Source organism: Nycticebus coucang, chromosome 12 (assembly GCF_027406575.1).
Source record: "Nycticebus coucang isolate mNycCou1 chromosome 12, mNycCou1.pri, whole genome shotgun sequence".
Classification (NCBI taxonomy): domain Eukaryota; kingdom Metazoa; phylum Chordata; class Mammalia; order Primates; family Lorisidae; genus Nycticebus; species Nycticebus coucang.
This window is the reverse complement of record NC_069791.1, coordinates 34,564,799-34,581,349: the sequence shown is the minus strand read 5'-3', so window position 1 is coordinate 34,581,349 and position 16,551 is coordinate 34,564,799. Positions and strand designations below refer to the sequence as shown.

The window sequence follows — 16,551 nt, the reverse complement described above, 5'->3', positions numbered from 1 at the left end:
CTATTTATTTAATATTTAACTCAAATGTCAGCTTTTACTTTCCCTTTCTTTTCTTATTAGAAAGCTCTAAGTAGAATTAATAGTATCTTTTCCTGTGCTTCTAAAAGCATTTTGATCATATATAGTTGTAGGTCTTACCACATAAATGTGATATTTGTCAACATGCTTATAATCCCTGCTAGCCCACCGACCTGGAAAGACCTTGAATTGTCTTATTTATCTTGGCTTAGCTGACACCCCTCAGAGAGCCTGACCTGTAAATGTTTGATAAGACAGGTAAGTTACTGAAACACAAAAAATCTCAGGTCAAGAATAACTGGCTAGCTCGGCGCCTGTGGCTTAGTCGGTAAGGCGCCGGCCCCATATACCAAGGGTGGCGGGTTCAAACCCAGCCCCGGATGAACTGCAACCAAAAAAAAATAGCTGGGCATTGTGGTGGGCGCCTGTAGTCCCAGCTACTCGGGAGGCTGAGGCAAGAGAATCGCTGAAGCCCAGGAGTTGGAGGTTGCTGTGAGCTGTGTGATGCCACGGCACTCTACTGAGGGCCATAAAGTGAGACTCTGTCTCTACAAAAAAAAAAAAAAAAGAATAACTGGCTAGATGAGCTGAGGAAATGCCTTTAATATTTCAGCCTATACTTTAATTCTAGACCAAGAACATGTATTTGTGGATAAGCCAAAGTATTTAATGCTTCAGTTCATAAGTCTTGGTAATGACCCTCAATTTCTTTTAATTGCTGGGTTTATGCTTTCCAACCATGATATGGGGCAAGCTGTGCCGTCAGGCGTTTTGCATAGAGAGTAAACGTGTAAGAAGGGAACTGGACATCTCAGTTGGAAGTTATCACTGCCCCCATGGCAGGTGAGAGAAAAGAAGCCCAGAGAGGCAGACTTGTCAAGGTCTCCAGCTAGAAAAAGTAAGGGAACCAGTTTCAGACCCACAAAGCCTATACATGATTTCCTGCTACATGGCACAGCTCTTCTGGAACAACCTTGATCTCACCTAAGCAGAGTTTCTGCCCTGAAATAAACCAAGTTTATAAAATACTATCTTGCTTTATGCTCTTCCTTTAGTTCCCAACTTATTTGGACTGAATCCATTGTATTGTGGTTTCCAAATCATCTTTCAGAGAGGGTTTCTTAAAGATTAATTATGAAAGTTATTGAAAATAACCGACTTGGACTCCCTTAGTTTTAGAAGGAGGAAAGGTTAGGTCTAAATTATACAGGAGTCCTAAAGAAAGAAAGAGAGAGAAAGAGGCTTTGCAAAAACAGTTTGGGCAGCATTGTTTGTGATGGTTAAAAACTAGAAAATAACCAAATTAACAACAGTAGAAAAAAGAAATTGTGAAATATCCAAGTAATGGAATATCATAAAACAAGTGAACTGAAACTGCATGCAGCAAAAGGAAAAACTCGTAAACATCGTATTAAGAGGTGGAAACTAGATTCTACTTACAAGATCTCAAAAGCAGGTGTAAATAATCCGTAGTGTTAGAAAACAGAATAGTGGTTATTTGGGGGGCTAGGAAATGACTGGAAAGGGGCATATGGTTTTCTGTAGTGTTAATAATATTCTGGGTTGTGTCTGATTTTGTTCCTTTGTTTAATCTGGGTGATAGCTACCCAGGTATGTTTATTTTGGGACACTTCATTGAGCTGGCCCTTGTGATTTGTGCCCTTTCCTATATGCACATTAACACAAAGGTACATGATTTCGGCTAAGCAGTTGCATGGATCAATTTTGCTTCAGTAAAAACCAATCTTCTGAACATTCATCTCATTATGGTTGGCAGAATTCTAACATGACCCCTGTGGTCTCCATTCCCTGGCGTGTTGTGACTTCCGTGATTATATTACATGGCGAAGAGAGTGTGCAGATGTAATTAAGTTTATTAGTCAGTGGATGTTAAGATGAGAGATTGATTGGGTGGACCTAATCCAATAACGTGAGCCCTTCAAAAGCAGAAAGTTTCTCTTACTGATGGCCAGCGATTTGCAAGGAGGAATTCCAGGCACTATTGGTAACTTGAAAGTAGAATTAATAAGATCTAAAAACAACCTTGAGGAACTGAGAAGCAACATTTGGCTGACAGCAGGCAAGAAAACAGGGACCTCAGTCCTACAACCTCAAGGAAATAAATTCTACCAACAACTAGTGAGCTCAGAAGAGAACCTCAAGCTCCAGGTGAGAGTGGTAGCCAAAACCTTGATTTCAGCTCAGTAACACTTACCAGAATAACCAATGGCACCATGTTCTAACTGACCTATAGATTGCAAGATAATTGATGTATAACTGTTTTAAGCTGCTAAGTTTATGGTGATTTGTTATATAGCAATAGAAAACTAAGGCATACTTGTTCACACGTTGGCAGCTTTCAGGTGGGTGGGCAGTTACTGATACTCTGCTCAGCTCTGCTCCACATAACTTTTTATTCTGGAGCCCACATTGAAGGAGCTGCCCGATTTGGAACATTCATAGGGCAGAGGGAAAAGATCAAGTGAGCTGACAAAAAACCCACTATGCCCAAAGGATGTGGTGACATCATGTCCACTCACACCCCTGTGGTCAAAGCCAATAACATGCCTATGCCCACAGCCAGTGAGACAGGATGTGTGATCTTACAGGAAAGGGGAGATTGAATAATTTTGAAAAATAATACAATCTGCCACCAAAGAATGTTATAATTATGACCTAAATGGAAAGAGCAGAATCTTGGAAGTCAGAAAGACTGGAGTTTTTCTTGCTGAATGGGTTGAAATAATTAAAAAAAAAGAAAGAAGGAAAAAGAAAAAGACTTTGAGTTTGAATCTTGTTAGCACCACCTAACTGGTTTTGCAATCACAGAGCAGTCAGGTAATCTCTCTGAGCCTCAGTCTCCTACATGGCAAATATCTGCCTTATAAGGTTGATGTGAATGTTAAACATACTAGTATGATGCCTGATAGATACGTGTACTATAATATGTTCTTGGTAAATATTAGCTTTGGCTCTTTCTCAAGGATTCATGAGAACATAATTCTCCCAAAGAGAGAAGTCAGGGAATACAAGCCACATCTAAATACACCTCCTTTCCCTAATTTTTCTAATAAAGCTAAGGCAGAGTCCCAAATGCATAATACCTTTGGATACTATATCTCTCTGAATACTGTAGCAACAAATCCTTAGAGCAAAGGGAATATGATATTACTCTTCTGAATGGGATCATTAAATGCAATCGATATCAGAAGTGGAATTGCTTTATGATTACCTTCCTGAATTGATGATTCACTTTAACACCTACTCCTGCCTTGAGAAAATGTTGTCATAAAGCAATAATTATTACAGTTGGAAAACGGGCCAAATCGAACAGTGAATAATACTTTGTCTTTGGATTCTTTAGACCTTCTTTATCACTTGCCCAGATCATTTTAAAACCTATTTCAGGTTTTTAGTTCATGGTATCTATCTCTCTTAAAATAACAATTATTAGTTGTTATTGTTTTATCCTCAATTCACTTTTTAGGGTTTTAACTTTTTCTTTATTATGTAAAATATAATTACATCACTCACACACACACACATAAACATAAAATGAAGTCAATATGCTTTAGTCAGAAGAAGAGATAAGTCAGTCCAAACTAATCAGAGATAACCGGGTTCAACATTTTGGTTTTGAAACTTTTCATGAGCACTTCAAAACCAAATGTTAACCACCAATGTTTTGGTGTTAACCCTTCCAGATTTTTCCATGGGGGGGGGGTGGTGGACAGAATATGGATCTGTCTGTGTATTTACATAAACTTCTTTTATAAAATGGGGTTATACGGCTAGGCGCCTGTAACACAGTGGTTATGCCACCAGTCACATATACCAAAGGTGACAGGTCCGAACGCAGCCTAGGCCTGCTAAACAACAAAGACAACTGCAACAAAAAATAGCCAGGCGCTGTGGTGGGCAGCTGCAGTCCCAGCTATTTGGGAGGCTGAGGCAAGAGAATCTCTTCAGCCCAAGAGTTTGAGGTTGCTGTGAGCTGTGATGCCACAGCACTCTAGCAAGAGTGACGTAGTGAGACTGTCTAAAATAAATAAATAAATAAATAAATAAAATGGGCTTATACATTATATTCTATTTTATAACCTGTCGTTTTGTTTAGTTATATACATTTATACCATTAATGTTTACATTTAATGATTCTATTTATTTTTTAACCAGTAGCTTATTATTGGATCTTTAGATATTTGGAGGGGGTGGGAAGCTCCTGATACTCTGCTTGGCTCTGCTCTACATGTCTTTACATTCTAGAGCCCCTGTTGAAGGAGCTGCCCTGTTTGGAACATTCACAGGGCAGAGGTAAAAGATCAAGCGAGCTGACAAAATCCCACAACTCCTGCAAGATGTGGTGTTCATCATGACCACTCACACTCCAGTGGTCAAAGCCAGTAACATGCCTGGCAGCCAGTCAGGATGTGTGATCTCGGGTGTTGTCAATTTTGTCTCATTTGGTCTTCTGAACAGAGGTTTTACTAGTCCATATCTATGAATTATGGTGTCCAGAGCACCAGCCAGAGTTTAGCTATACTTACCCCAATCACTACTCTGATCAGATGCCATCCCTTGGCAGCCCTGCTCTTAAACTTCCAAATGTATCCTGGAAATGTTAAACAATAAGCACAGAATCTGTCTCAGAATCGATAAGTCTTTTTTGAAATTTCCAGCCATGTTGTATTCCTAAGAGTTGCCAGATGGTTTTATTAACTGGCCTTTCCAAGATTTGTTTTTATTGACTAAGTTCTCTGAATGGCTGTCAAAATGGGCTAACGCGCTATAGACGTCACAGGGCACAGATGGGTATTGTGCCCTGGTGTCCAGTGTTACCACAGAGGTGCTCATGGTTAGGACACTCAGGTGCAGTCTCTTTTATTCTTCTGAAATAAAAATTGCAAAGGCAAACTTATGTTCTGATTATCCTTCTTTTGCTTCAGACCAAGGAAATGATTGCTCATAAAGTCTTCAAAAGAACTAGCAATAATGACTATCAAATGCCCTGAATTCAGCTATTGTTATAGAAACATGACTGCTTTTATGGGCAAAACACTTACATATTATTATTTTTTTACATACAAGGAATGAAATGGAAGTCTCCACCTGCCTCTGCTAAGAGCTCTTTTTGGAGAGACAGGAAGCCAATTACCCAGGAGCCATGGACACAGGCCTCTAGCCTGGCCCACCCGGGTCCTAGCCTTCTCTGTCTCCTGAGCTCCCATTGCAGCATCTTTGATTAATGTGCTATTGATGGGTCTTTTCAGAGAGGAGCTGTTAAAGGGAAAGGAAGATTATTTGCAAGTGAGTAGGAAAATGGTTCTACAAAAGAATGAAATAAAGCAATTAGCTTCCTTCTATATAAGTACCCTCACTGCTGCGGAGAATCTCCAGGCTATAGTGATTAAGGAAAATAATGACCTTCCCTGTGCAAAGCAATTGCCCAGGGAATCAACTGCAGCCACTAACCAATCGTGGATAAAGCCACTTCTTCTTTACCACAGGGAGAATGGAGGTGGAGTGACTACAAATTTATCCCAGAGTATTTTTCACCTTATTCAAATATTTTAAAATGAGGCTCAGGTGTTGACTGGGAAGGCTGTGTAAACTAATTCCTTAAGGAAACTAAATATTTTTAACATGTTATGTCTCTTTGAAAATGGGATAAGAATAGTTGATTATTAATTTTTACCATATATAAGAGGTACTGTTGTGGCCTAAAATAAAGCTCAAAAAGAGTTAGAAACTTTATATTATGCTATTTCTGGTGAGCGGTAGGTCTATCAGGAATGTCAAAGCTATAAGGAAAAGCTTCTTCAACTTGATCTGTGCTTCATTGTTTTGGAAGATGACGGATATCCTGGGTTGTCTATCTTGTAAATAGATGATTTGGACAATGTGACATTGCGGACAACTGGAAAACATGTACAGCAGAGGGATAAAAAAGGGACAGCTGGGCATGACCCTAGTTAGCTACAAGTTAGCCAACAGCTTTCTCTAAGAGACCAACAATGATGTGGCTATTATAGGGGATGAAGTCTCTCTGTTTTCACCTTGAAGAGAGAGCTGAAGAAGGGGAGCTGGGCCAGGCACAGTGGCTCACATCTGTATTCCTAGCACTCTGGGAGGCCGGGGTGGATGGATTTCTTGATCTCAGGAGTTTGAAACCAGCCTAAGCAAGAGCGAGACCCGTCTCTATTAAAAATAGAAAGACTAGCGGGGGGGCAGTGCCTGTGGCTCAAAGGAGTAGGGCACTGGCCCCATATACTGGAGGTGGCGGGTTCAAACCTGGCCCAGGCCAAAAACTGCAAAAAAAAAAAAAAAAAAAAGGAAAGAAAAACTAGCTGGGTGTTGCGGCAGGCTCCTATAGTCCCAGGTCCTCTGAAGGCTAAGGCAAGAGGATTTGTTGAGCCCAAAGGTTTGAAGTTGCTGTGAGCTATGATGCAACAGCACTCCACAGAGGGCGATAAAATGAGACTCTGTCTCAAAAAACCAAGTGGCGGGGGTGGGGGGAGCTGGTGTGTTTGCTGCAGGCCTGGGAGTGCTCATATGAAAATGGCTGCCATGAGTGAAGAAAAAAACAGTTAAATTCTAGGAGTGCACTAAGAAGCAACCAAAGGGTTTATTTAAAGAATGGAGGAAGTGGGATGTGATGGACCAGGGTTAAGAAGAGTGAGAAGGGAAATAAAAAATGGAAGTCATGATAATAATTTACATTTTATGGTCCTTCTGAAACTCACTGTCTCCTTGCCCTTCTTTGTCTCAAGGCTAACATGCTAAATAATGCTGCCCTTAGGAAGCCTTCTGCTTCCAGCCTGAGTGAGGCTGCCTCATCCAGGCTCCTGGGGCCCCCCACATTACCCCTCATCCTAAAGGTCTGCAATGACCTACATTTGCTTGTCTATCTGGGCAGTTGACACCGAGCTTCGTGAGTTCAGTGAGGGGCCTTCCTTGCTCCCTGCTGAGGCCATAGAACCTGGATTGGTGGTTGGCTCAGAGTCAGCATTCAGAAACTATATTGAAGGAAAAGGCAGAGGGTGCTGAGATCACAAGCAGAGAGGAGAGCCTGGCAAGAGAGGATTTATGAAGATGGCTGAAGTCCACAGTTGGAGAATGGGAATAGTCTGGGAACATAAACATGGGTCACAGAGTGTAAGGGATCACAGGGGCTCCTTAAACCATGTGAAAGGTCAGAATTGATGCCAAGGACAGTACAGTGACAGTAACAGAAAAGTTGAGAAGTTATGTGATTAAATTTGTAGGTGTAGAAAGAGGTGTTTTGCTGCAGCCTGCAAAGCCATTTGGAGAGAGGCCAGAGAGGCAGGGAGCCCCTGTAGAAGATTGCTTTAGGAAGCTGGGAGAGATGGCATGGGTGGGACCATAATTATGTGGAGGGGATGGAGAGAGTGGATGGATTTCAGAAATTTTTTGAAAGTAGGGTTCACAGAGCTTTGACATTGTAAGACAGATGAGAAAAAGGAGAAGTCAAGACTGATGTCTATGGTTTATGCTTGAACAAAGGAACATTCAATGGTGCCATCCACTAGGATAGAGAAAGTCAGAGGAGTGTTTTTGCACTTTTGTAAATTCCGTGTCAGGCAGGTTGAAGTCCTCAGATCTATGCAATATCCAGGGGCAGTTAGATAATTGCATCTTGAGAACTCAGATCAATAACATGGCTGGAGATACAGAGCCAGTGGTCATTGGTGTAGAGGTGGTAATTAAAGCCAGGGAAATTAAGAGGATTGCTTAGTGTACAGGGAGGAGACAGGAGGACTCCAAGCTCTGAAGAACAAACACATTTTTAAAAGGGGAAAAAAAAGGACACTAAAAAGAAGCACTTGATGAAGTAGCCTGAGATGTAATGAGGCCTCACAGAAGCTGAGAGGAGAATTCATTGCAAGTAGATCTGGTCTAAATACCAAAGTTCACAGTAAGTCAGGTTAATAACTGAGACGTGTTTATTAAATGTAGCACAGAAGAAGTAATTGGTGACCTTGAAGAGAGCAGCTTCAGTAAAATGTTAAGGACAGAACAGTAGGTACAATTAACACAATAAATACAGATAAGTACAGAGAACATCCATAGTTGACCATCTCCCTAGGTTGACCCATATTGACCTACATTGACCACCTCTTTAAGTTGGCCTAATTTTCACAGACCAGACATGCACCACACGTACATGTCAGTACAGTAGGCCTAGTTTCTTCTGTTAACCACTTCTGTATGTTGACCAATTTGTTCCAATCCCTTGGGTAGTCAACTTACAGAGGTTCTACTGTATTTCAAGAAGTCTGACCATAGAGGGGAAGTCCTCTTACAGTTTTAAATCCCTTAAACCTTGGATCTATTTGAGAAGAAATAATTGGCAACTAGTTGTGAGCTAAGGAAGAGCAAAGAGCAAAAGAGACCCCTATGAGCCGTGGATAACTCCAATGCCTTGGAGATGATGGCCCCACAGACAGAAGGCAGAGGAAAAGTGAGTTTGCTGTGGAAGTTTAATTTTAAACTCTGGAATGTTAGATGATGTTTGCCCAAGTGAAAATATACAAAAGCAATTGGAAAGAGAAGAATAAAGCTAATGGAGGGGGTCTGGCTGAGGTGACCTTTGAAGAGTTCTCTGCAGTAGTGGAAACTAACACCATCAGGCCCCCCTGGGGAAAGAACCTGAGTGGCAGCAGCAGAGGTTTTATAAGAACAATGATGCAGCAGTCCCTTGATACCTGTCACCCAGGAACTAGGTACTTTCCCTGACTGGACAGCAGAATAGAGCAGTCTAGTTAATGTTTCTGTACAGGATTTTATACTTTTACTAAATTGTCTTGACCATAAAGAAAAGCTAAACTTCTGATTATTAAAGTTAGCACTTCTTCCTCCCCACTCCAGTATTATACAATACTCTTGATATCACAAATTAAAATTTATTCAGTTAAATTTATTCAGGTGCTTTTGGCATATTCTGTAAAGTATAACTTTGATGAGCAATATATTTCCCATGATAAGCTACTTTTTTCAATGCATGAGAGATACAAATATGGAGTTCACCAGCACAAAAGAGGCAGCCACTGAGAGTTCACTCACGTGCTCTCTGAATGAATGCTGAAATGCATGGGTAATAGCCAGGGGGAGGTTGACCGATCCTCAGAGGATATGGAGTACTCTCTTACCAGCTGAAGCTAACGAGGTGGGTAGAAGTCAGATAGACCATTGCAGGTCTTTACTATTCTAAGTACCTTCAGCTTCACTGTAGACAACAGCCATTTGGTTTTTTTGAATAGAGGAATGGGAGACAGAGATCTGAATTTTAGGAAGGTAGTTCTAGACAGGCAAGATGGCTGACTAGAGACATCCCTTGCCAGGTCACCCCAGAGTACAAGGAGGGTTTCAGACAAAGGAGAAGGGGGAATGGGCACAGCTCAGGTGTAGTTCAGAGAAAAAAGTGCCAGAGACTGTTGGCAATTTCCCCAAAATAAATTGTGAGGCAGAACAGGACAACGAACAAAATAATAAAAAACATTGATTGGTAAAGAGCAACCCTAGAGAAGCTCAGAGCAGTGTGTGTGGGTTTCATTTCTCCATCCTACACACCTTGGGTAATCAGTGGGCTACTGCATTACTTGGAAGCTTTCTCACCCTCACACCCTCCAAGCACAGCTGCAACCACTGAATTGTGTAGAGATCATGTGTGATCCCAGAGCTTAGACATTCCATGCAGGCTTCCTTCCAGAGAGAGGGACCTGAGGAACCTGAGTCTGGCTCTCATGTGTTCAGATTCTTTTCCTCCCTAACCCCTCCTCCACCCACTGCAGCTGGGAGGGTAGACTGAGTTGAGAGTTTCAGGAGCGGCTACCTCTCTTCTGTTGGTTCAGCCTCCAGTCTGAGGTTTCCACTCCTTCCCCCTTGCAGACCTGATGCAAACCCAGTGGTGCTTGGTTTGGAAATTCCCCAAACACACATGGTGGCACTCCCTGGAGATGCATGCAAGCAGATCAGATACCCAAGCCAGATCCCATAACCCTAGGACTCAAGCAGGTTGTTAGGAGGCACAGAGGGAAAATTTAAGAGTGGTCTCAGGAAACAAGGGAGCCCACATAGGCAGAACTGACAGGAGAGTACGGTTCAAGCTGCATAAGAAGGCTGTACTGTTGGACTAGGTGGGTTCCTGGTGGGGAAGTTCCCAGCCACTGTTGCTGTTGAGCATGGCAAGTTGAGGCACCCATTTGCAACCAGACACTGGAGGGATACTCTTGAGGCAGGGATAGAGTGAGAAGGGTGCAGCTCACTCCTGATAGCCAGCCAGCGAATTACACATGTCCTCCCACAATCAGACGTCCTGCTTTGGAGAGGCTTCTTCAGCCCCCCTCCCAGTGGCTTTCCCCAGAAGCCCAGGAAACAATGTTTAAGAACTACTGACACTTTTGTAGAGCCTTCCAGGCTCACCCACCCTAATATGGCCCATCCTCACTCCACTACATACCCCTGCTGTGACAGAGAACAAGCAATCCCCTAGGAGCTCCAGGGCACCTACCAGTCTGTGGATTCAAGTACTTCTCCTAAGGAGCTAGAGCCTATTACAGGCTAAAAAAAAAAAAAAATCTATGCTGTTAGCTCTTTCCTGCAAGCATTAACCATTGACAGGGAGAACAATTGCATAGCTCATTACAGCATCTACTCACTCAGTCAAACAAGGTGCAATGGATTCTTATTCACAAGCACCATCTCCCATCTCAGAGATTAAGTTGGGGGTCCCAATACAATTTACACTGCTGGGAAGATAGGAAGACAGCAGAATAGAAGCAATCCGTGGGGGCACTTCTTTTTAGGAGAGGAATAAAAGTTGCAGGGAGCTTGAGCTGTGAGAGGCTCTACTTCCTTCAACTTTTGGCTTATCAGAGAAGTGCAGACTTCCCCAAGGTCCCTCACTTCACTCAGAACCCCTCATCCCTGAGCAGCCATTACTCCTGGAATTGGTTTGTACAAAAGCCCACAGCCCAGTTATCCATGACCACCACTTAAATAGACTCACACAGCTTCCATTGTAACCTCTACTGAGTGAATCCCACTAGAGCAATCCCCGACAATAGCTGCCAAAAAGAGGGTCTCCCTGGCTCCCAACTCTAACCTATAACAATAAGCTGGGGAATGTCCCTCCAGCCAACGCAAAGATCAACTAGCACTAGATCAAACTGGATATCACAGGGGAATGGGTTAGAACAAAACAGCTGCTCTACAGGTACTCAGTCTGACTCACTCCTCTCCTGACAGGTCAATATTCCAGAGCAGGCATCCTCAAATTTTTTAAACAGGGGGCCAATTCACTGTCCCTCAGACCATTGGAGGGACATAGTTTAAAAAAAAAACTATAAACAAATTCCTACGCACACTGCACATATCTTATTTTGAAGTAAAAAACAAAACAGGAACAAATACAATTCACACCGCTTCATATGGCCCGTGGGCCGCAGTTTGAGGATGCCTGTTCCAGAGTAAGACACAAAAGGTCCAAGAGGATAATCTGAGGTCATCCTCATTCCCTAACTAAACAGGAGAGTTCCCAGCAAAGGAAATCAGGTGCCTTGCAATCCTGTTAACTTAACAGTTGAGAAAAGAAGAGACAGATGAGAAGAAACTAGCAAAGGAACCTAAACAACATGAAAAAACAGAATAGTTTGACACTCCCAATGGAATAAAATGGAGCTACTGTCATGAACTCCACCCACAAGGAAATTACTGAAAAGACAGAAAGGGAATTCAGAATATGGATGGCAAATAAGACAAATGAAATTGAAGGGAAAGTTGAAAGCCCACAAAAGAAGCCAAAATTATATTTCAGGAAATTAATGAAAAGGTTGCTAAAAAGTTAGACAACATAAGAAAGGACTTACTAGAACTTAAAAGAAATGAAAAAGTCATTTAGGAAATTTCAAAACACAGCAGAAAGCTTCAACAATAGATTGAACCAAGGACAAGAAATAATCCCAGAGTTTGAAGACAAGATACTCCAGCTAACCCAGGCATTTAAAGAGGCAGAGGAAAGAACAAAAAAAGGCAGAGCAATCACTTAGAGGGATATGGGAATATTTGAAATGAACTAACATTAGAATTATAGGTATATCTGAGGAGAATAAGAAGGCGTTAAATGCATGGAAAACCTATTTGAAGGAATTTATTGAGGAAAACTTCCCTGATATTTTCAGATATTCAGACACACAAATACAGGATGGTCATCAAACGCTGGGAAGATTCATAGTAAATAGGACATCTTCAAGACACATAATAATCAAACAAGTCAAGGTCCAAATTAAGGAACAAATTCTGCAAGAAGCAAGATGAAAACAATAAATAACCTCAGAGTAAAACCTGTCAAGCTAACAGGCTTCATAGTGGAAACCTTATAAGCCAGAGGATTGGGACCTAATCTCCAATCATCTTATGTATCCTGCAAAACTAACTTTCGCAATTGATGGGGCAATTAAGACTTTCCCTGGCAAGTATACATTGAGGGAATCTGTTAAGACCAGACCTGTTCTGTAGGAAATTCTTCAAACATCATTATAAACAAATCATCACAACAGATATTCGCCCGTGTAAAATCATCCAAAAAGACTGCAAAATTCACAACTCTTATAAAACAATAGCACAACTGGGAAAAGAAAGCATTAAGGTACTACCCAATATGATGAACAGGTCAATATCCCACATATCAATTCTATCATTTAACATGCACAATCTGAATGCTCCTCTCAAAAGGATGGCTGACTAGTGGAAAAAACACAACCCAAAAATCTGCTATCTCCAGGAAACACATCTAAACCACAAGGACACACACACACAAACACACAGATTCAACAGGAAAGGACGAAAAAAATATTCCATCCAAATGGAAATCAAAAGATGGTAGACATAGCCATTCCTATATCATATAAAATGGACTTTAAGCTGGCACAGGTAAAGAAAGACAAAGAGGGTCATTATATAATGTTAAAGGAAGCAATTCAAGAAGACATAACAATCCTAAATATACATGCACCTAATTCCAGGTACATTATTATTATTTTTTTTTTTACTAGAGCTAAGCAAAGGAATAAATACCAGCATCATAATTGTTGGGGGACCTCAACATCCCACTGTCAGAGCTTGATAAATCATCAAAGCAGAAAATAAATACACAATCAGTGGACTGAATTCTGACACAAAATCAAATGGACCTAACAGACACTTACAGAACATTCTACTTAAAAACTACTGAGTATAGATTCTTTTCAGCAGCACATGGGACATTCTCCAAACTGATAATATCTTAGGCCACAATAATTCAAAGAAAATCTAAATCATACTATGTATCTTTCAGACCACAGTGGAACAAAACTAGAAATCAATCACAAGAGAAACACTGAAACCTACATAAAGCCATGGAAACTAAACAATCTGCTATTGAATGATTGTTGGGTCAAAAATAAAATTCAGATGGAATTCAAAAGATATTTTGAACTCAACAACAAAGGGAATGGAAGCTATCAAAATCTATGGAACTCAGAGTGAAAAACAATCATGAGGCGAAATCAACAGAAAAACTCTGGCAATATGAATAATCAGAGTAGATCAACTCCCCCAAGGATCAATGGGGCAGAAACAGCACAAGACCCCGTGCACAAACAAATAGCTGAGATGTCAGAAATTGAATTCAGGATCTGGATAGCAAATAAGATCGAATTAGAATTCCAAAAGTTATCTCAAGAATTCAACGGATTCAAAGACCAAATGACCAAAGATTTCGACACACTGAGACAAAAAGTTGCATCCCTCAAAGATCTGAGAAACACAGTAGAATCCCTCAGTAACAGAATGGAGCAAGCAGAAGAAAGGATTTCTGACATTGAAGACAAAGCTTTCGAACGCTCCCAAACCCTCAAAGAAGAAAAATGGAGAGCAAAAACAGACCACTCTCTCAGAGAGCTCTCGGATAATTTGAAGAAAACCAATGTTCATCTTATAGGGATCCCTGAAAGTGACGAAGTGGCTTCACAAGGCACAGAGTCTCCATGAGATTATGTAGGAGAACCTTCCAGACATGCCAAGAGATTCCGAAATTCAGATAGCAGACAGTTTCAGAACTGTCAACCCAAATAAGACATCACCCAGACACATCATAGTCAATTTCACTAAAGTTAATATGAAGGAGAAAATTCTGAAAGCTGCCAGACGAAAGAAAACCACTACCTACAAGGGGAAGAATATCAGAATAACTGCAGATCTCTCTGCTGAAACCTTTCAAGCTAGAAGAGGATGGTCATTGACTTTTAATCTCCTAAAACAAAATAACTTTCAACCCAGGATCCTGTACCCAGCTAAACTGAGCTTCATTTATGATGGAGAAATTAAATACTTCAGTGACATTCACATGTGAAGAAATTTGCCACAACTAAACCAGCTCTCCAGGACATTCTTAGACCTATCCTCCATAAAGACCAGTGTAATTCTCCACCACAAAAGTAAACACACCCAAAAAATTTTTGATCAAATTCCAACTTCCACAGTCGCAAAAGGATTAAAAATGTCCACCGGTCTCTCGAAAGACTTATCAATACTATCAATTAATGTGAATGGTTTAAATTGTCCTCTAAAGAGGCATAGGTTGGCGGACTGGATACAAAAACTCAAGCCAGCCCGCGCCTCAGCCAGCTAGCGTCCGCCACACCTCTCAGCCCAGTAGATCTCACCAAAATGCCATCTCAGTTGGAGCATGCCATGGAAACCATGATGTTCACATTTCACAAATTTGCCAGGGATAAAGGCTACTTAACAAAGGAGGACCTCAGAGTTCTCATGGAGAAGGAGTTCCCGGGATTTTTGGAAAATCAAAAAGACCCTCTGGCCTTAGACAAAATAATGAAGGACCTGGACCAGTGCCGAGATGGCAAAGTAGGCTTCCAGAGCTTCTTTTCCCTAATTGCGGGCCTCACATTGCATGCAACGACTATTTTGTAGTATACATGAAGCACAAGGGAAAGAAGTAGGCAGCACCGAGCAATTACTCTGCCCTGAAAAGTGTTCTCTCAAAGGATTTCTTCAAACATCTGTCCCACAGCTTCTCCCTAAGGATTTCATGAGCAGATCAGGATCCTTAGAATATATACAAATAAAATCCAACTCCCATTTGTCAAGCAGAGAAGAAAAAGTTAATTAAATGCCAGATGAGCTTTTGTTTTTTACATTGTTTGCATCCGCTTGCCCTCAGTAAACATAATCCTTTTTTTAGTTCCAAATTAAAAAAAAAATAAAACAAAAACAAAAACTCAAGCCAGATATCTGCTGCATCCAAGAATCGCATCTTACATTAAAAGACAGATATAGACTCAATGTGAAGGGATCATCTATATTCTAGGCAAATGGAAAGCAGAAAAAAGCAGGCATTGCAATCCTGTTCGCAGACGCAATAGGCTTTAAACCAACCAAAATAATTAAGGATAAGAATGGACACTTCATATTTGTTAAAGGTAATACTCAATATGATGAGATTTCAATTATTAATATTTATGCACCCAACCACAATGCACCTCAATTTATAAGAGAAACTCTAACAGACATGAGCAACTCGATTTCCTCCACTTCCATAGTAGTTGGAGATTTTAACACCCCTTTAGCAGTCCTGGATAGATCCTCCAAAAAGAAGCTAAGCAAAGAAATTTTAGATTTAAACTCAACCATTCAACATCTGGACTTAACAGACATCTACAGAACATTCTTCCCCAAAAAACTGAATAAACATTCTTCTCATCAGCCCACGGAACATACTCCAAAATCGACCACATCCTAGGCCACAAATCTAACCTCAGCAAATTTAACAAAATAGAAATTATTCCTTGCATCTTCTCAGACCATCATGGAATAAAAGTTGAACTCAATAACAACAGGAACCTGCATACCCATACAAAAACATGGAAGCTAAATAACCTTATGCTGAAGGATACATGGGTTATAGACGAGATTAAGAAGGAAATCACCATATTTTTGGAACAAAACAACAATCAAGACACGAATTACCAGAACCTCTGGGATACTGCAAAGGCAGTCCTAAGAGGGAAATTTATAGCACTGCAAGCCTTCCTCAAGAAAACGGAAAGAGAGGAAGTCAATAACTTAATGGAACATCTCAAGCAACTGGAGAAAGAAGAACACTTTAACCCCAAACGCAGCAGGAGAAAAGAAATAACCAAAATCAGAACAGAATTAAATGAAATTGAAAACAAAAGAATTATACAATAGATCAATAAATCCAAAAGCTGGTTTTTTGAAAAGATCAATAAAATAGATAAACCTTTGGCCAACCTAACCAGGAAAAAAAGAGTAAAATCTCTAATTTCATCAATCAGAAATGGTAATGATGAAATAACAACAGACCCCTCAGAAATTCAAAAAATCCTTAACAAATACTACAAGAAACTCTACTCTCACAAATATGAAAATCTGAAAGAAATCGACCAATATCTGGAAGCACGCCATCTACCAAGACTTAGCCAGAACGAAGTG

The 16,551-nt window shown here is 40.7% G+C and overlaps 1 protein-coding gene across 1 annotated transcript; it reads left to right on the top strand.

Moving 5' to 3' along the window:
* Positions 1 to 14,745: 14,745 nt before the first annotated feature.
* LOC128560845 (protein S100-A10-like) lies at positions 14,746 to 15,009 on the top strand. Its single transcript, XM_053554376.1, has one exon. It carries the CDS (start codon positions 14,746 to 14,748, stop codon positions 15,007 to 15,009), a length of 264 nt encoding a protein of 87 aa, XP_053410351.1.
* The last annotated feature ends 1,542 nt before the right edge of the window (positions 15,010 to 16,551 follow it).